This window comes from Ostrea edulis, chromosome 1 (genome assembly GCF_947568905.1).
Source record: "Ostrea edulis chromosome 1, xbOstEdul1.1, whole genome shotgun sequence".
NCBI classification, from domain to species: domain Eukaryota; kingdom Metazoa; phylum Mollusca; class Bivalvia; order Ostreida; family Ostreidae; genus Ostrea; species Ostrea edulis.
In genome coordinates, this window is record NC_079164.1 from 3,867,007 (window position 1) to 3,887,682 (window position 20,676).

A 20,676-nucleotide genomic window follows, 5' to 3' on the forward strand; every position below is an offset into this window, starting at 1 on the left:
CTTGTCTTTTCTCCACCTCGTCAAACAATACTGATATTTCAACAACTGAAAAGTTTGGACATCGTTTCATAGACATCTTAAATCTTTTGAACCGATTTGTCTGAGCGCATGCACACAGACTTCGTAGCCGCTATGTGGTCACAAGTAAACGTATTTGAATATCATTCAATGTTTTCTTTTTTGTATCACAATTTCTGAAATCAAATAGTAATAGACAAACGGGATGATTTCAGCTTCTCCATCGTCAACTTCCCACATTTATGTAGCAATATTCCATTATCACCTGCATATGGTGTTTATATATCTCAACTAATTCGATATGCAAGAGCTTGTTCTGGGCATAGTCAGTTTTTAAATCGAGGTAAGCTTCTGACAAACAAGTCGATGGTACAGGGATTTCAACAGTCTCGATTGAAGTCAGCATTTCGCAAATTCTATGGTCGTTATAACGATCTAGTTCGTCAATACGACCTCGCATTGGGTCAAATGCTGTCTGACGTGTTTCATACCGATTGTTAAGCCGTTCTTGGCACACTGATTTTGACTGCGGATAACTCCGTTTACCTGATCAGGATATAGGGCTCACGGCGGGTCAACAGGGAATGCTTACTCCTCCTAGGCACCTGATCCCACCTCTGGTGTGTCCAGGGGTCCGTGTTTGCCCAACTATCTATTTTGTATTGCTTGTAGGAGTTATGAGATTGATCGCTGTTCGTTATCTTCACCTTGCATAGTACACAAACCGAGTGTAACTTTTGAAATACGAAATAAAGTGTAAGTTCAAATTATTTAAAAAAAGAAGTACAATGTATTAGATTTTATGAATATATCAAATAATTACAAATGCCTAACATTGAAATATTTCAATTTCCTATTCATAGTTTTATATGCTTCAGTCCTTCATATAATGTAACATTTAAATTCATCCATGCAGTTAGTAGATGATGAAAGAAACACGGTATATTACAATATAACGAGTATTACAACGGCCTATCTATCGTAATATTTCTTGAAGTTCAGAAAGTTTTGTGAAACGGTACTGCCGTATCTTATGATTGTCTTAAGTCAGATCTTAAGACAGTCTTACGATCAATCTTATGACAGATCTTAAGATAGTTTTGTGAAACCTGGCCCAGTCTTGTAATAACATTTGACGGAAGGAAATTACTCCACAAGCCGATTGGTATCAAGGAATGTTTTCATTTCTCACGAGATCGCATCAACAGATAACAAAAATTCCTTGATGTTAATCGAATTTCTAATATAAAGGATTTTTATCTATAAATATGATATGCCGAATAAGTAACGAGAGAGAGAAAATTTCCTTGATATTAATCAACATCCAACAATATTTCTATTTAAATGCAAGATTGTATCTGAAACCTATGAACTTAGTTAAAATTTTCAAACCTATTCAAACACTCCCAATAATTCCTCACAAACTTACAGTCCTATAGTCCCTGATTCCATACATATAGAATTACAGTTCTACAATCACTGATTACATACATGTAGAGCTACAGTCCTACAACCACTGATTACATACATGTAGAGTTACAGTCCTACAGTCTCTGATTACATACATGTAGAGTTACAGTCTACGGTCACTGATTACATACATGTAGAGTTACAGTCTACGGTCACTGATTACATACATGTAGAGTTACAGTTCTACAACCACTGATTACATACATGTAGAGTTACAGTCTACGGTCACTGATTACATACATGTAGAGTTACAGTTCTACAACCACTGATTACATACATGTAGAGCTACAGTCTACAGTCACTGATTACATACTTGTAGATCTACAGTCCTACAGTCACTGATTACATAAATGTAGAGCTACAGTCTACAGTCACTGATTACATACATGTAGAGTTACAGTCTACGGTCACTGATTACATACATGTAGAGCTACAGTCACTGATTACATACATGTAGAGCTACAGTCACTGATTACATACATGTAGAGCTACAGTCACTGATTACATACATGTAGAGTTACAGTCTACAGTCACTGATTACATACATGTAGAGTTACAGTTCTACAACCATTGATTACATACATGTAGAGCTACAGTCCTACAACCATTGATTACATACATGTAGTGCTACAGTCATTGATTACATACATGTAGAGCTACAGTCCTACAGTCATTGATTACATACATGTAGATCTACAGTCCTACAGTCACTGATTACATACATGTAGAGCTACAGTCCTACAACCATTGATTACATACATGTAGACCTACAGTCACTGATTACATACATGTAGATCTACAGTCCTACAGTCACTGATTACATAAATGTAGAGCTACAGTCTACAGTCACTGATTACATAAATGTAGAGCTACAGTCTACAGTCACTGATTACATCCATGTAGAGTTACAGTCCTACAAGCACCGATTACATACATGTAGAGCTACAGTCTACAGTCACTGATTACATACATGTAGAGCTACAATCACTGATTACATACATGTAGAGCTACAGTCGTACAACCATTGATTACATACATGTAGAGCTACAGTCACTGATTACATACATGTAGATCTACAGTCCTACAGTCACTGATTACATAAATGTAGAGCTACAGTCTACAGTCACTGATTACATACATGTAGAGCTACAGTCCTACAGTCTCTGATTACATACATGTAGAGCTACATTCCTACAACCACTGATTGCATACATGTAGAGCTACAGTCCTACAACCACTGATTACATACATGTAGAGTTACAGTCCTACAGTCTCTGATTACATACATGTAGAGTTACAGTCTACGATCACTGATTACATACATGTAGAGCTACAGTCACTGATTACATACATGTAGAGCTACAGTCACTGATTACATACATGTAGAGCTACAGTCACTGATTACATACATGTAGAGTTTCAGTCTACAGTCACTGATTACATACATGTAGAGTTACAGTTCTACAACCATTGATTACATACATGTAGAGCTACAGTCCTACAACCATTGATTACATACATGTAGGGCTACAGTCATTGATTACATACATGTAGAGCTACAATCCTACAACCATTGATTACATACATGTAGATCTACAGTCCTACAGTCACTGATTACATACATGTAGAGCTGCAGTCTACAGTCATTGATTACATACATGTAGAGCTACAGTCCTACAACCATTGATTACATACATGTAGACCTACAGTCACTGATTACATACATGTAGATCTACAGTCCTACAGTCACTGAGTACATAAATGTAGAGCTACAGTCTACATTCACTGATTACATAAATGTAGAGCTACAGTCTACAGTCACTGATTACATCCATGTAGAGTTACAGTCCTACAGTCACCGATAACATACATGTAGAGCTACAGTCTACAGTCACTGATTACATACATGTAGAGCTACAGTCCTACAACCATTGATTACATACATGTAGACCTACAGTCACTGATTACATACATGTAGATCTACAGTCCTACAGTCACTGAGTACATAAATGTAGAGCTACAGTCTACATTCACTGATTACATAAATGTAGAGCTACAGTCTACAGTCACTGATTACATCCATGTAGAGTTACAGTCCTACAGTCACCGATTACATACATGTAGAGCTACAGTTTACAGTCACTGATTACATACATGTAGAGCTACAATCACTGATTACATACATGTAGAGCTACAGTCGTACAACCATTGATTACATACATGTAGAGCTACAGTCCTACAACCATTGATTACATACATGTAGAGCTACAGTCACTGATGACATACATGTAGATCTACAGTCCTACAGTCACTGATTACACAAATGTAGAGCTACAGTCTACAGTCACTGATTACATACATGTAGAGCTACAGTCCTACAACCATTGATTACATACATGTAGTGCTACAGTCTACAGACACTGATTACATACATGTAGAGCTACAATCCTACAACCATTGATTACATACATGTAGAACTACAGTCCTACAACCATTGATTACATACATGTAGAGCGACAGTCCTATAGTCACTGATTACATACATGTAGAGCGACAGTCCTACAGTCACTGATTACATACATGTAGAGCTACATTCCTACAGTCTCTGATTACATACATGTAGAGCGACAGTCCTACAATCACTGATTACATACATGTAGAGCTACAGTCCTACAACCACTGATTACATACATGTAGAGTTACAGTCACTGATTACATACATGTAGAGCTACAGTCCTACAATCACTGATTACATCCATGTAGAGCTACAGTCCTACAGCCCTGACGTGTGTATATATTTACTACATGCATATGTCCTTGATGTTGGGAGTCATGTGTTGAATTGGTCTCGATTTTAATCTTGATATCAAACCTGAAGCAAACCATCCCAATGAGTGATAGAATTGGGGTTTTCTTTAATAGGACTCAGTGCGTTTGGGGCAATATTTGACCCCGTGTTCAAATGAAAGATATCCCTCAAAGTTCTTTAATAAGATATATGTTTTTTTATAAAATGATTATCATATGTCCGTAAGAAGCTTTATTTTCATATAATACATAATTTAGGGGGCCAAATATGATACCAAACGAACTTAGTCCTTTGTAAAATAGAAGTACTGAACTGTACTACTAGTAGTGTAACTACTGCATAACAACACTAATAGTATATATTAAAACGGGCTAGGGAATGGTGACTTGAAAGCATTTACATTATATATTATAGGGAAAATAGTTATATTGGATGACCTTTATAAGAAAATGGCCTCTTTCGTTATACACAAGTCACTTAAATCATGACAAAATAATTCCATATACATCGTGAAAATGGTACACTACTGGTTATCAACAAAGTACATGTATACAGAAACAATGTACTAAACGAAACATCGCGCAAGTGCGGGAAATCACAATTAAATACTAGTAATATTGCATAGAAGAAGGACTTTTTAATGCGTATTTGAAGTGTTGCTCGCATGAATTGAATGAACGATATCTTTTATTCAAATGAATTTTTTAAAAGAATATATATATTGCATAAATATATAGGTAGATAGATAGATCTTTATTAGTAGGAAGTCACTTATGTGGACTTTACCTTTATCCTTATTTTAATTTCGGTAAAATGTTTTGACTTTAAAGTTATAGGGCGCGAACTTCCCCTAACAGTGCCGGACCATTCAATATACATGTGTGACATATTGGATAATTTTCGACTTACTACTTACTTTCAAGATCTGTGTCATCACAAAATATGTTTAATCAAAATAAAAACTTTTTTGTGTTTATGCCTGTGTTTGTACATATCAGTAAGTGTTAATAAATTGTTACAAAAAGTCGTAACAGTGACTTCTATAATCATCGAAACAATTAAGAACATCGAAAATATCAGATGAATATCGTAATTAAAAATCATATATAAGTAATATAATTATAAAGCTTCATAAAATGATAAATCAACACTATCATAAGTATAACTAACACTGAACACCTACACAATCTTATGCTGATCATGTTGTAAACCAATCGCAACTTCTCGGCTTGCCGAAAAGGCCTGAGAATGTGCGATTAGTTGTATGATGTTGCCACGTTCCGGGCGCTTCGTTCTGGAAATTTCCATAATTAGGCTGATTCAACACTAAAACCCCGGATTGAAGAAACGATCAGGCATATTTTATTTATTCAACAGTTATCAAAACTTATTTGTCCTGTAAGATCAGAAACAAGTATCGATAAACAACGGATGTACTTCATATTGTATTATCTTAACTTGTCATTTTAAAACACTGGCTTAGATCCACCACTGTACTCTCATTTTTGCTATTTCAGGGTAGTTTATCGAGTACGAAAGTAGATTTCTAACTAATTTTACGATATTTACTAATTAAGTACATGTAATAGCTGACGGACTTAATCTCACATATGAAACAATATGAAAGGTGCGAGTAGCAACTCTGGAGTAAGCGTTTCAGAGTTTATTGACAAAATTTGTTAATTTATAAGTATAGATATTGCTCACCGTATCCAATTCTGTTATTGCCTCGTAAATATATGACACATCTCGTCGTTTTCATGCATATATTGAATTCAAATTTCTTTTTAAAGTGTAAATCACAACTCAGACTTTTAGTAATGGTCTTATTTTAAGACTTAGAGTCATGAAATGGACAATAAATTGCATCAGAAATTGTAGAAATATCTTATCTGTCTCCAATACTTGATTGCGTCTGCATATTTCATGACGGCTATTTTATCTTCCATGGCAAGTCGAGGATATTCATCTATTAACATAGCGCAGAATTTTTGTTTTGTTTTTTAATAAAAAAGAAAATAAACCAAACTTACCCCAAGTGTGCATTCATCGGGAATCCACATTCAATTTTAAAATAGCTTGACCGTTGCGTATTCAAGGGATAAACTGATAGTGCCTTAGCTGTAAGAAAATGGCGGGAAATTGCGTGAGCAAATACTTCAAAGTTGTCTTCAAATATCTGGGAATACTTCACGGACTGGCGAATACACAGTCAAGCGGAAAGTGATGCAACACTTCGGGGAGATGTTTATGATCTCCACTATAACTTGTATGTGTTATTTCTTTTGCAGGGGCCATATATTGTTATCAATGTGGCGATGGAAAAAGCAACGGAAGTTGTCAGGAGGACATTGCAGGAATGGCGAAAGACCATGAAATGCATAAACAAAATGACACAACCTCCAAAGTTGAAGATTTTGTATATCGCAAGAAATGTGCAGACTCCGAAAAAGCATGCATGATAGAAAGAATTGAAATCAACGGTATGTATGAAAAAGCCATGAAGCCACGAAAAGCCAAAGAATGAGATGGATGAAATTCTTAAGTCTTTGAAATACAGTGAAACTTGTCTAATCCGACATGCACTGAGATTTATTTCGACAAAAATTATTTTGTCGATAAACACAGTGTGTCAGGATAAACAGTGTAAAACATAAAAATAGGAAGGTGAGAATGCAGCTAAGGGTGGTAAAGGCCAGTGAAACGGATTTCATGCGTGTCGGATTAGGCAGTTTTAACTGTACATAAGAAAGGAAGTAATCATGTACAGCCTTTTTTTTTTTTTACAGGCGTTGTTGTAGCGTACATTCGGGATTGCTCCGATGGCATTAATTTCTCAATCAATGCCAGCCGGTTTCAGACAATCTCGCCAGACAGAAACGTGACCACCTGCACATACGTGGAAGCAAAATTCTTCACCTGTTTATCGCTTTGTGACAAAGATTTGTGTAATGGACCACAGTCAGATAGTAACACATCATCCACCCAGAAAGCGGCGGCGTTGTGGCTGACCATTGTCATAACCGCCATATTACCACGTCTACTATGAACCCTCTTTCCAAATTTCTTCAGAGACAATGGACATATTAATTCTTTTTTTTTTTCTCTCTTTATATGTGATCTGATAAATCAAATGTAAAAACGCTACAAAGCGTAATAAACGAAATGTTAAAGACGAAACAAAACAAAAGAACCTTTGAAGTGGATCTGTGAGTAAGAATTCTATTTACGTCCGTAACAAGTCGTAAGCACATTCAAACATTACAATAAATCCTATCATAAAGATCTTATGATGAAATCATTCTTAGCTCATGTTTATTGTTTACCTGTATATAGTTTCGACTTTAAATAAAAATTACTTACTTACTTACTTAGGAATCATATTCTATAGACAGTAAACAAATCTATAGACAGTAAACATATATATAGTCAGTAAACATATCTATACACAGTAAACATATCTATACACAGTAAACATATCTATAGACACTAAACATATATATAGACACTAAACATATATATGGTCAGTAAACATATCTATAGACAGTAAACATATCTATACACAGTAAACATATCTATAGACAGTAAACATGTCTATACACAGTAAACATATCTATACACAGTAAACATGTCTATAGTCAGTAAACATATCTACAGACAGTAAACATATCTATACACAGTAAACATATCTATACACAGTAAACATATCTATAGACAGTAAACATATCTATATATATCCGATAATTAATTATGATTAAATTAATTTGGTTACTGACACTTGTAATAATAAAACATGTATAAACACATCACTTGACCTAAATACCCACTCTGCAAAGTTCGGTTTTTCAGCTCACGTCTAGCGATCTAAAGGTCTAGGTCTTCTTCCTGTTGACTCTTTTTCTGTTGTACCTCTGATTACGAAGTGTGTCATTAACAAGAATAGGACCCCGGACATTGTACAACCCTGCATCACCCCTATTGTTATCCAAAACCCGTCAGATCCTTCACCTTCCTTTTCTTACGTACATGTGGATGCTTCATATACGAATTTCATTCTGGTCAGCTTGCCTTGGATGCCATAAAACTTCATTACAGACCGAAGTCTCCCTTTATGTTTAGAATCAGATGTCTTCTCTAAGCCTGGTGCAGTAAATCAAATGTCTTCTTTAAGACTACTCTAGCTGGCAAGCAATGCTGCGTTCCACTAGATACACTGTTCTATAATGTTGCGGAGGATAAATAGTTGTTCAGTTGTACGTCTCCCCTTCATAAAACCAGCTTGATCTTCATGTAGTTGACGTTGCACCCGGTACTCAATCGAGTGTAGTACTGAACAGGATAATAGTTTACTTGCTACTGATAGAAGAGCGATACCTCGGTAATTTTCACTTACTTATATAACACATAACTTATATAACACATTTTTTGGAAATTTTGCAGTCAGATCTTTTTTCCGTGCAGTTGGTAGACCTGCTACATTTTAAATAGCAATCTCTACCCAGAGTTGTCGTTCTTTGCTCTCGCATCCATGTATGTGAGTGTATGGAATGATAACTCTGGGTAGAGGTTATCTAAATAGTTGTAATGAGCTCCTCCAGGTGCCGTGTTTGTGCTGCTTCCCACACGGGTGTTCGGGTTGTGATAAGTTCTTCTCACCTAATTCTTCTTTCATCCTGGCTTGTCTTTGTTGTTATTGATGCACTTTTTCTCTCATTGCTTAGCAATCTAGTAACCTCATACAATGAAATACCTTTGTAGCAAAACTCCAGACCCAGCGAAAAACAGTTCGTTATAACTTCATTTCATACACACAAAAAGTCGTTATTTCATTCTCTTACAGAAATAAATATCACTTCACAATAAGCGTGGATTCGTTGTAAGTGTGTTCGTTATGTGTGTTTTACTGTATATTGTCTTCGTGTGGATGGTCGTTATATGTGTTTTACTGTATATTGTCTTCGTGTGGATGGTCGTTATGTGTGTTTTACTGTATATTGTCTTCGTGTGGATGGTCGTTATGTGTGTGTCAGTAACCTCCCTGTTAATCTTATTCAAATTAGATACTGCAGATTAAACCTTAGAAATGGTCGTTTATGTTTCCTTGTTTTTTTTTTTTTTAATAAGATCTATTAGCTATAAGAGGATTTGATTGTTAAAAATATTCATTCACATTTTTCCATAGTATAAACCTCTCAAACATAAGGGGTTTGCTCTTCAGTAAATTCACTCATGTCAGGATAATTACAGTGATCAATTAAAGTTGAAAACTAAGAAACTCAATTCCATTTCTACCCCATTCTGGTAAAGAATACTAGAAACGTTTCAACCAATCTCTGTGTCTACAATGTTTTAGTGCTCTGGTGAACAGGATGACGGGGTGAGATCTGTCATACACACTATTATGTTGCCTGGTTAAGTACACACTTCGAGTTTAGCAGCTGTGACTGTTTCAGACCGGGTACTTCTCTTACTAAGATACCAAGAATAAAATACATTTTCAAGTTCAGTTTCACACAAAGTTCAAGTTATACTCTGTTTACTGCCCACACTATGTATCTCTACACTGCAATCTGATTAAAATCACATCCTCGATCCGCTCCTCTTTTTTTTTCTTGTCGTTACACGAGAGAAAAAAAGAGGAGCGGATCGAGGATCTGATTTTAATCAGATTGATTTACACTAAAACAAGCAATTCACTTTCAAGAACGTTTTTAAAAAACAGGTGAAGATAACGAACAGAGATCAATCTCGTAAATCCTATTATAAAGAATACAAAATATAAGAGAATGGCAAACACAGACCTTTGATCACACCAGAGGTGGTGTCAGTTACCTAGAGGGAGTAAACATTCTCTGTTGACCATTGTTTGAGACCTGAGACGGAAATGCAGACAGAATATACAACAATAGCCAAACACATACCACGGTTTGTGTTATCGCTAGAAGACGTATAGGTTTAAAATCAAGAAACAACCCCTGTAGATTTATAGCCCTCTTTAATAGGGTCCCGTCACTCTTTACAAACATGTGACTTTTTTTCCTTTCTATTTAGGAAATGATTTAGTACATTATAAAGGTGAATGTGTGTTTAATCAGTATAAAGTCGTGAAGGCGGTACCCAGATTCTCGTGCAATGTACAATGCAGAACAACTAACAGGGGTAAATAAATGTTATCATGGCAACCGTAATTCCTTAGTTAACCCAAGAATCTTATTGGATATTACATAATACAGCATGTAAAAATCATATTACATGTACTTCCACACACAGAAACACTACCAGCTACCGAATAACACATACTAATTTGGGATAATTTACATAGGCGATTACATCGCGGCCTACTTACATAGAGTAATAATTTAAGAGCGCACGTATCACCAGAGGTTAAATTTAGTAACACATGAAGTGTCATAAATGAAAGGTACAGGGTCAATAAAACGTGGAAGTAAATGTTATGATGAAACTTTTTTACTTTCACTTCAACATTAAAACATAGATTCTGACATAACACATGCAAAACAGAGATTGAGAATCAATTATGAATTAAAGTCGGAACAAGTCGCTGAACATCGTGCCTTTGTAGAGGCAGGAAATATTGTGTATGTACAATGTACTACCAACTGGCTGTGGGTAAAGTGTGATTTTTCAGCTGAAGTCATTTCTATTTCTGATGTCTCCATCGCCATCTTTATGAAAAGTAGTTCGCGGGCCTATCCTACAATGCCTGTATGTAAGAGTTTGGTTTGTGTGCAAACGAACTCTGGCGGAAGTTTGGTTAAAAACAAATGATAAAAGAAATTTATAAACACAGTGCATGTGATCAAGGCAAATCTCTGCAACAGAGTTCAGATACTCTGATAATCAATGTAAACATAATTTGTTATGTATAAAATACAAGTATGGAAAACTGTTGATACCACAAATATACTATAACACGTGTACATGTATTAATAAAACACTGGAGGTAACTTAAATCAGCGAATGATTTTTTAAAAGAAAGAATAGCACATTGCCATGAATTTTAAAGATCGATATAGATGCATTTATATCATATATAATCAGAAATTTTAACGCGGTGAATATTGATTCCATCATTTGAGGATTGTATTGAACTATTGATTAGTATGCACACAACGAATTGTTAATCAGATTTGTTATGATTGAAAATTAAAGCATGTGCAGGTGTATATGTAATATTGTTATGGAGTTCGATAATGAATTTTGCTTCAAGCAGCCAAAAATAACACATTATAATATATAATCGTAAAAGTAAAATTATCGCGGGACTCAAACGTGCTTGTACGATATTCAGACTGACTGCAATCACTGTATTAGGCAGTCAGTCTGAATATTGTACAAGCACGTTTGAGTCCCGCGATAATTTTACTTTTACGATTATATATTATAATGTGTTATTTTTGGCTGCTTGAAGCCACAGGTGCTTGTGGACAGGACTTCCGGTACCCCCCTTCTTGTATTTTTAAATGTTCAATTCCTTGGGTATTTCGGACTATTTTTGATAAAATATGTAACTTCAGAGTTTATATATTTGAATGGAATACACAAATCTCGCATAGAAACCGTTTTTAAAAATGTCAAATCACCGATCATAATATATGAACGGTGATATGACATTTTTAAAAACGGTTTCTATGCGAGATTTGTGTATTCCATTCAAATATATAAACTCTGAAGTTACATATTTTATCAAAAATAGTCCGAAATACCCAAGGAATTGAACATTTAAAAATACAAGAAGGGGGGTACTGGAAGTCCTGTCCACAAGCACCTGTGCTTGAAGCAAAATTTATTATCGAACTCCATAACAATATTACATATACACCTGCACATGCTTTAGTTTTCAATCATGACAAATCTGATTAACAATTCGTTGTGTGCATGTTAATCAATAGTTCAATACAATCCTCAAATGATAAAATCAATATTCACCGCGTTAAAATTTCTGAATGTTCAAATGTTCAACACACTTCAGATAACAGTGACAAGAGATAACAGTGTTGTACCGTATTCACATAGAAAAAAAACAACACAACCCTGACACAGTTCCCGGAAGTTCCGCGAAAATCATGGCGAAAGCTATAGGTTTTTATGGAATATTAATTCTGACTAACATTCTGTTTCTGGAAAACTCAGGTGAGAGATGTATACTTTTCTAATCTTAAAATGTCATAACACGTCATTACAATAATGGACAGCATAAACTATTGTAACCCTCTGTCTCAAATCTTTCGGAAATGCATTCATTCTCTAGAAGAGTGATAAGAAATGTGTTTTAGTAATTGGTCGCGATAATACATGTACGTGATAAATCAATAATGAAATATTTGGGGAGGCCCTCGGCAATAATCGACAATATATTGTGGTCTGGGTAAATGTAGTACCCGAATGCACGTCGTCACATAAATCAAGAAAAGCTGCACAAATGACAAATTCTGCACACTATGCAGGTCATTAACCACACAGCACTTCAGTCTGTGACTCAGGTCAATAACCACACAACACTTCAGTCTGTGACTCGGGTCATTAACCACACAACACTTCAGTCTGTGACTCAGGTCATTAACCACACAACACTTCAGTCCGTGACTCAGGTCATTAACCACACAACACTTCAGTCTGTGACTCAGGTCATTAACCACACAACACTTCAGTCCGTGACTCAGGTCATTAACCACACAACACTTCAGTCTGTGACTCAGGTCATTAACCACACAACACTTCAGTCTGTGACTCAGGTCATTAACCACACAACACTTCAGTCTGTGACTCAGGTCATTAACCACACAACACTTCAGTCTGTGACTCAGGTCATTAACCACACAACACTTCAGTCTGTGACTCAGGTCAATTAGCCACACAACACTTCAGTCTGTGACTCAGGTCATTAACCACACAACACTTCAGTCTGTGACTCGGGACAATTAGCCACACAACACTTCAGTCTGTAACTCAGGTCAATTAACCACACAACACAATGCAATGTAATTACGTATCCCAATATACATACAAGGGTTTAATATCGATATTCAATAAATGTACAGTTAATGATAAAAAGAGATACGTGCGTGTATCTGATACGAAAATGCGATATTTATGTCATTCAAGAAATAAATCACATCTTTAAAAATACACGAGGGCATGAGTTAACGCGCTTCATGAAAAGTATGCTGACGTGGATATATTCCTTGTTTTTAATCTTTACATTTCGCTTCTATTTCTGCCGGAATATCCCCAACCGTTGGAATAGTGGTACTATATTTATCAAGATTCGTACGTATATTGTTCATATTCATGAGAAAATGACCGTCATTTCAATTGGTAAAGATATCGAAGGCAAAAACATTGGAAATATAAATATAACACTATTAATTACAGTAACAACAATCTACTTCTACTGGGGTGCGAAAATAATAATTATACCACACACACACTAAAATTCAACCGCCTTCAGAATCCGCCATAAAAAAGTTCCCTCCGAAAATCCAATCTCTACCCAGAGTTGTCGTTCCTTGCTCTCACTTACACCTCTGTTAACGTCTCAAAATAAGCAATGTTATTCCACATGTAAATCCACTTCTTTTTTTACGGCTAATAAAACTAAGAACTATTTTATAAAATATCGGGAAAATGTAGGACAAGCAACTAGTTGTAGATTTTCCCCCCATTACTATATTTTCTTCATGTACCTATGTATAGGCCTGGTGCAATAGAACTACCCAATATCAACGTTTCAACCCAAATAAATGCTTCTTGTGTCACAAAAATACTTGACATCTGCTCAATATTTATTTATTTACGTATATTTTTGTAACTGAAGTCAAAACCATACTTTATTTGAGCAAACGTGCCATTTTATAAAAATCTTGTAAAACCCTTGAGACGTTGACAGAGGTGTGAGTGAGTGTACGGAACGATAACTCTGGGTAGAGATTGCCGAAAATCAAGTGGTGACACCAACAAGACCCAAAGTCAGTCAGCGAAGACCAGCGCCATATTATGGTGGTCAAGTCAAGGTTATCCTTTGAACTTTAGGAAAGAAGTGTTTACATGTACACTTGCGCATGATCTGTCTAATTGATAAAAGGTACTCTATGCGAGTCAATCCTTAGTGGGATAAGATATGTTTTAAGACGTGGGTGAATTAGTGTTCTGTGGTAATGACACGTGTAGTTAAGCTTCCTGAAACACACACACACACACACACACACACACACACACTGTAAAAAGATACACCATAGATTGGAGAGAAATATTTATCCATGGTTCGAATTTCCTCCATTATTTATAGGTTATAGTGCAATATCCTTGACCCAGGCGCGTATGCTTTGGTTGAGAAAATATATCGATATACATGCAATATCTTAGAATGTGTCTATATCATCCTTTGGTTATGATAAGCTATATAATGGATTTTAAAAGCTTGTCACTAGATAACACAAACTTACAACTTTTTATTGTAGAGGCAGTCATATGTTACCAGTGCGTTGATTCTAAATCGTACGATTGCCAGTTCAATTTTGGTGACCTTCGGAAGTCGGCACTCGCCTATCTGGAAACCAATGGCACGATTGGTGGGGAGCACTACTGGCCTAACTTAAAGAACTGCACATCGAAGTGGGGCAACTACTGTGTGGAAGAGCACTACAAAAATCAAGGTCAACTACGTCATCGTTTATAAACATGTACAGATGGTTTCGGTGTTGTTGCATAATCAACCCCGTGTAGACCCCTCCCCCCTTCCTGCGAAAAAACGGGCTGAGGTTAGACTTCTTTCTGGTGAAAAATTACTGTGCATGTAATTATTTTAGCGGGTTTAAGATATTTTACTGTTTATTGGCAAGAGAGAGCTAATTCAAAGTTGCGCAAAAATATGAAAATCTCTGTTTGTCCATTATCAGACATAGAAGAAGAACCGCTAAATTATGATTACACCAAATAGATCATATCAGCTCTGAATGTGCTAAATTATAAATCCGCCAAAATAAGTACACTCACAGGGGTCGAAATTAACTTTTTCTACCACAGGCTAACTTTAGCCCGTGGGTAAAAAATCCACAGGCTAAAATGAAAACCTACAAGCTAAAATAAAAATAATGAAGCAGTGCTCTTTTATAAATATATATTTTTTAATCAATGATTTCCCCCATCATTACTGAGCCTAGTGGGTCAACAGGCAGCGTTTGGACAACACACTAAGTTACGTAAGTCATATGGTCTCTTGATTATCGCATCTCTAACAGTCTAATCCACAACTTGTTTACCGCAGGTCTAGATCCAGTCTTCCAATTTCATGCCACATCAGGGTTGTCACTAGTGATTTTTTAAAGCGAATACAGGACTCATGGTTTTATAAGCAGCACGATCACGAGTCCTATGACTTTTTCGATACGCATCTACGCGGTGAGAAGTGCACCCGTGTCGTCACTACAACCCGACCTCAATATGACAATAAATTTAGATAGGACATTCTCATGATTCTGATAAAAATAACTACCGGAAGACTTGGTAAAACATAGACTCCGATATTTTTTGTAGATAAATGAATAACAAAAACATCATACTTGGAATTATTCAATTTAATCACCCCTATAGGTGAACAGGACTCGTGGCACATGTCGATATGCGATGTCCGACCTCTAAAGCATTTGTTTGACTCCGAGTTTCTTAAAAAATCATAAAAGAAAAATCCGGATAGAAACGGTTATTGAAATCGGTCGTTCATGTAAGCGTTTGTATGATTCAGAGTGCAAGTTTAAGAAAAGCGAATAGCGCATCACCGTATAAACGGATACGATACGATCATAGTTTGTAAATCACCACTCGCTAAGATTTTCGAGTGTCCATTATTTTTACTCGCTATTTTTCAAATGTACTCGCATTTTGCGAGTATTTCTCGCTAATTTCGAGCCCTGACTCACCCCCAACCCCCAACCCCCTGCCATGAACAAAGTCAGTATAGAGTTTCCCCCTGGCCGGAAATACGTGTGAATCTAATTATACTTGAATGAAGTAAAAATTATTTTGTTTAAAAAAAACCTCTGATAGTAAGTATATAAAGAAAAAATAAGTGTGTTTTTTAAAGTTTGTCTAGATGTGTAAATAACGACTTTGGTTAGCAATGCATGTATCAATGAAGTTGTTTCGTACATTCTAGTAATAGGACCGGAAACGGATTTGTAGCCATAGAGTGGAGGTTGGGGGTGGGTATGTGGGCAACATGCCGACATTTTAGGGGAAATTTTATATTTTGGCGCTCTTCTATGGGGAAAAAGATGGACGAGGGTTAATTCTTCTTTCCATACTGGTACCATTTTTCGGGTGGTGTGAGGGGTTCAACCTGGACATCTTTTTTTCGGGAGAATATTCTATGAAACAACACCGGGAAGCACAAACTGAGTAAAATTCGCTATATGTTCGAGTCGATGAAAAGTAAACATTACGAACAGTTATTAAACTCAGAACTCCTATAAAGAATACAAAACTAAGAGTGGGGCAAACACGGACCCCTGGACACACCAGAGGTGGGATTGGGTGCTTAGGGGGAGTAAGCATCCCTTAGTGTTGACAAGTCACAACCGCAATGCGATCTTTCTTAAACATTCGATTCTGCCAGTCACATATTATTAGTATTTTCTCTCTTTTTCAGTGACTGGTGAGTTATCAGACAGGATACAAATCTATTCAGGGAAGTACACGTGACGTTTTTACACCTCCCAAAATGTGTTGGTGAGGTAGTCCGAGTTTCAGCTCACCTGAGACAAAGGTTCAAGTGACCGTCTCTGATTAAAATGTGTCCGTTGTCTGAAGGATTGGTTGTAAACTTCTCACAATTTTATTTTCTTCTCCCCATCCATTTAGTCAATTTCATCCAAATTTGGCATAGAGTATCCTGGGGTAAAGATTCAAGTTTGCTCAAATGAAGGGTCATTTCTCTTTCCGAGGGGAGGTAATCAAAAAAAGATATGTTATTCAAAGATGTTCTCTAGAACCACTTATCCACAAAAGATTAAACTGAAATGGAAGCTTTCTGACATTATGAAGTATCAAGTTTGTCTAAATCATGCCCCTCCCCCCGGATACGATAGGGCTACAAGAGGGGTTTCATATGGATACATGTATATTTAGGAAAATCTATAAAAATCTTCTTCTGAAGAACAGCAGGATAACGATTTGTCATATCAATATGCTAGGGTAGGGCTACAATAGAAGAACGAATTTTTTATGGAAATATGTAGGGAAAAACTCTAAATCTCTTTTTCTCATGAACCGTTCGGCTATGATTAGCCATGTTGATCGGCAAGCATCTCTGGGTAATGGTAATGCAGATTCTAATTTATTTATATCCTGACCCTAGACGGGAGGGTGGACCACAATAGGGAATTTAATTCTACATGGCACTACAAGGGGACATTTTTATAATCTTCTCAAAAACGTAGGGCCATACAAGTATCCTAAGGTAGTAAGTCTAAGTCCCTTGAATCCATGACTCAGAAGGGGATGGCCTCAGTAGGGGATCAAAGTTTTCAAAATCTTATTCCTCAGAGCATCTGGGCCAGGACAAATCATACTGATATAATAGCGTCTTCAGGTAATGCGGAATCAAGCTTGATCAAATAAATGGCGCAGTGGTAGGTATGGGTCACAATACGGATTCGAAGTTTTGCATGGGAATAATTGGAGAAAAATTGAAAATCTTCTCAAGAACAGCGAAGCCACATATGCAATAACCCTTAGGTTGTGCAGATTCAGCTTTATTGGACCATGATCCTGGAGGTACATGTAGGTTGGACCATGATCCTGGAGGTACAGGTAGGATGGGGTCACAATACAAAGATCAATACTTCGCCGCGAGTTACGTCCCTTTGCGGGGTCAGCCAAAGATCAACCTGTGAAACGCCAAGTATTTTTGATTTAGTCTATCAACTGTAAGAGATTACAACTTTGAGTTATAGCTAAGTACTAAGTGATCGTGCACGTTTATGGGTTGTCCCATTCTGGGGTGTTATTGTAGTTGACTGAAATTGATGGAAAGGTAACAAATGTCAAAGCTAAAGATCAGAAAATTATTAAAATACGATGTTTTTTACCGCAATAAAGATGGTGGACGTGGGATGTAAGTTGTGCGAAGGGTTGATATGTGTATAGAGAACATGAATATTTAAAATATCTACGATCATGATTTGTCATATTAATATAAAAGCATTCTAAAGTAGTTCAGGTTCATGTTTGATTGAATTATGGCCCCTGAGGCTAGGGTTGGGCTAAAATAGAGATAAAACGTTTTTCGTGAAAATATGTATGGGAAATTATAAAACAATAATTCTTTTCAAGAGTTGTTGGACCACACTTAATTCGTATCAAAATGCAAACACTCCATTGATGTTTGGACTTCAAAGGTTTTTTCTTCAAATTATCGACCCGGGTTCAAGAGTGGGACTAGAATCGGAGATCAAATTCTACATAGTACATTAATATAGCCCTATAGCAAACCGATGCAATGTTGTCATAAATAGAAACATTCCTATTTTGTGTGAATTCACATTTTGTTAAGTAATGACCCTGTGTGGATCTAGAGAGAGGTCACAATATGGGGTGAACATTTTTCGTGGGAATAAAAAGGGTAAAAAAATGTTTTCTGATGAAGATAAGCAGAATCAATGTGGACCGGGTGAGCATTGTGACCAATGAGCCTCTTTCTTTCATCATCCTGAGCAAACGTTTCCAGTTATTATCGGCATAATCCATCTATTGAGTGACTCCTAGAAACAAATGTTTGTTTTGAAGCAATTATGTCATTGGGTCAAAATTGGTAATTTCTAAAATGTTATTTTATGTCGTATTTCATTGATTTGTAAAAAAAGAACCCTTTATTTTAGGTAAGACATTGTCCTACATTCGCGGGTGTTCCAGTGGAAGTGCCGACACATCTATACCGGAAGTTCGCAACTTTTCCTTAAAAAACAAGGACAGATGTAGATACTACCCACATTCAAAAGATCACATCTTAGCTTGTGTCACGTGGTGTGATTCTAATTTCTGTAACGGTCCATTGGATTTTGACAAGTTTCCCAAACTTATGGTAACAACAAGTGCTTGTTCTCGCCCACTGCTACATACATTTATCATATTTTTACTGTCATTCTTTATTATCTCGGAAAGGTACACATTTAAAATGTGTAGTTAACAGTGTATATATTTAAAACAGTGCTGTGACCTTATCTATTTGTTCGTTCATTCTAAGGCTATATTTAAAACATTACTGTGACGTCATCCATTTGTTAATTCATTCTGATAATCAACATTTTATATATATTTAAAATAATGGTGCTGGCGTTGTTCATTTGTTCGTGCATTCTAAGAATCAACATTGTTGTTGGAACCTAAGGCGTTGTAGGTCACCTAAGTAAACTCAGGTGACCTATTGCAATTGGTTGTCGTCCGTCCGCGTGCGTTAACAATTGAACAGTTTTAACTTTTTCTTGATACCTACAATTCCAATTCTTTTCAAATTTGGTATGAAGCATCATTGGGACAAGGGGACATAAATTGTAAATTTCAAGACCATATGTATAACATTGCTATGAGGTCATTCATTCGTTCATTCATACCGGTCATGTTAGAGCGGTCGCTTTGTAAGCGGGAGGTCGTGAGTTTGAGCCCCGCTCGTGCCATGGCCGTGTCAAACCTAAGACGATATAATAGGCAGTAATTGCTTTTTCGCCAAAAGCTCACTTTTGAAATTGATAGGGGTTTTCTATGTCCCGTAAAGAATTTTTCACTCATATCGAGATGACACCAGCTGTAGGTGGAGTACCACGAATTTAATCCTATGCTTAGCGCTCAAGGCCGTACGTAGTAGTGTAGGTTCTTTATCGTGCCAACGCCTACCGTGACCTTCCTTTTTAAGGTCATATCTGAAAGACCCGTGACTCTAACTTCCAAATGTTGAGCGTTTGGCGATGAGGCAATCACTAACTATCTTAACGTCTTCGGTTTGACGCGGCCATGGCGGGGCTCGAACTCACAACCTCCCGGTTACGAAAGGAACTCTCTACCACTGGGCCACCGCGACAGGTTGTCTGGGTATTCAGAAGTAAGAATCATGTATTTTTCAGATATGACCTTAGAAATGGAGGTTACTAGCATGTAATCCCTGTTTGTTTTATTCCATGGGGAATCGTCATTCAGCTGAGAATTGTTCTCAAACTGTAATGTAATGTTGAGTACATACTTACAATATTATTTTCAATACAACCTGTTACTTACAGCTGTACAATGTTTCAATATCTTAATAAATATATGCTTTCTATATGCACTTTAGTGCAGAAATAATTATGTTAGAGTCTCCGGAAAATATT

General features: G+C 36.5%; 2 protein-coding genes across 2 annotated transcripts in view; both read left to right on the forward strand.

Annotated features, from left to right (window-relative positions):
- LOC125664430 (uncharacterized) overlaps positions 1 to 9,386 on the forward strand; it is a 21,013-nt gene extending 11,627 nt beyond the window's left edge. Inside the window, exons 2-3 of the mRNA XM_048897200.2 lie at positions 6,589 to 6,780; positions 7,087 to 9,386. Coding sequence (XP_048753157.1) covers positions 6,589 to 6,780; positions 7,087 to 7,346 — 452 coding nt within the window. The 3' untranslated portion in view covers positions 7,347 to 9,386. The remainder of the gene's footprint in view (positions 1 to 6,588; positions 6,781 to 7,086) is intronic.
- Positions 9,387 to 12,302: 2,916 nt separating this feature from the next.
- On the forward strand, positions 12,303 to 20,629 carry LOC125664812 (uncharacterized). The gene is made up of 4 exons (XM_056145924.1): positions 12,303 to 12,451; positions 14,779 to 14,988; positions 18,053 to 18,127; positions 19,165 to 20,629. Exons 1-4 carry the CDS (start codon positions 12,385 to 12,387, stop codon positions 19,500 to 19,502), a joined length of 690 nt encoding a protein of 229 aa, XP_056001899.1. The 5' UTR covers positions 12,303 to 12,384; the 3' UTR covers positions 19,503 to 20,629.
- The last annotated feature ends 47 nt before the right edge of the window (positions 20,630 to 20,676 follow it).

Excerpts from the sequence above, each read along its gene's own strand:
- LOC125664812 (XM_056145924.1), top strand. The coding sequence starts at position 12,385 with ATGGCGAAAGCTATAGGTTTTTATGGAATATTAATTCTGACTAACATT. Across the intron at positions 12,452-14,778 it reads TCTGTTTCTGGAAAACTCAG|AGGCAGTCATATGTTACCAG; the intron begins GTGAGAGATGTA and ends TTTTTATTGTAG. Across the intron at positions 18,128-19,164 it reads CCATGATCCTGGAGGTACAG|GATTTGTAAAAAAAGAACCC; the intron begins GTAGGATGGGGT and ends TCGTATTTCATT.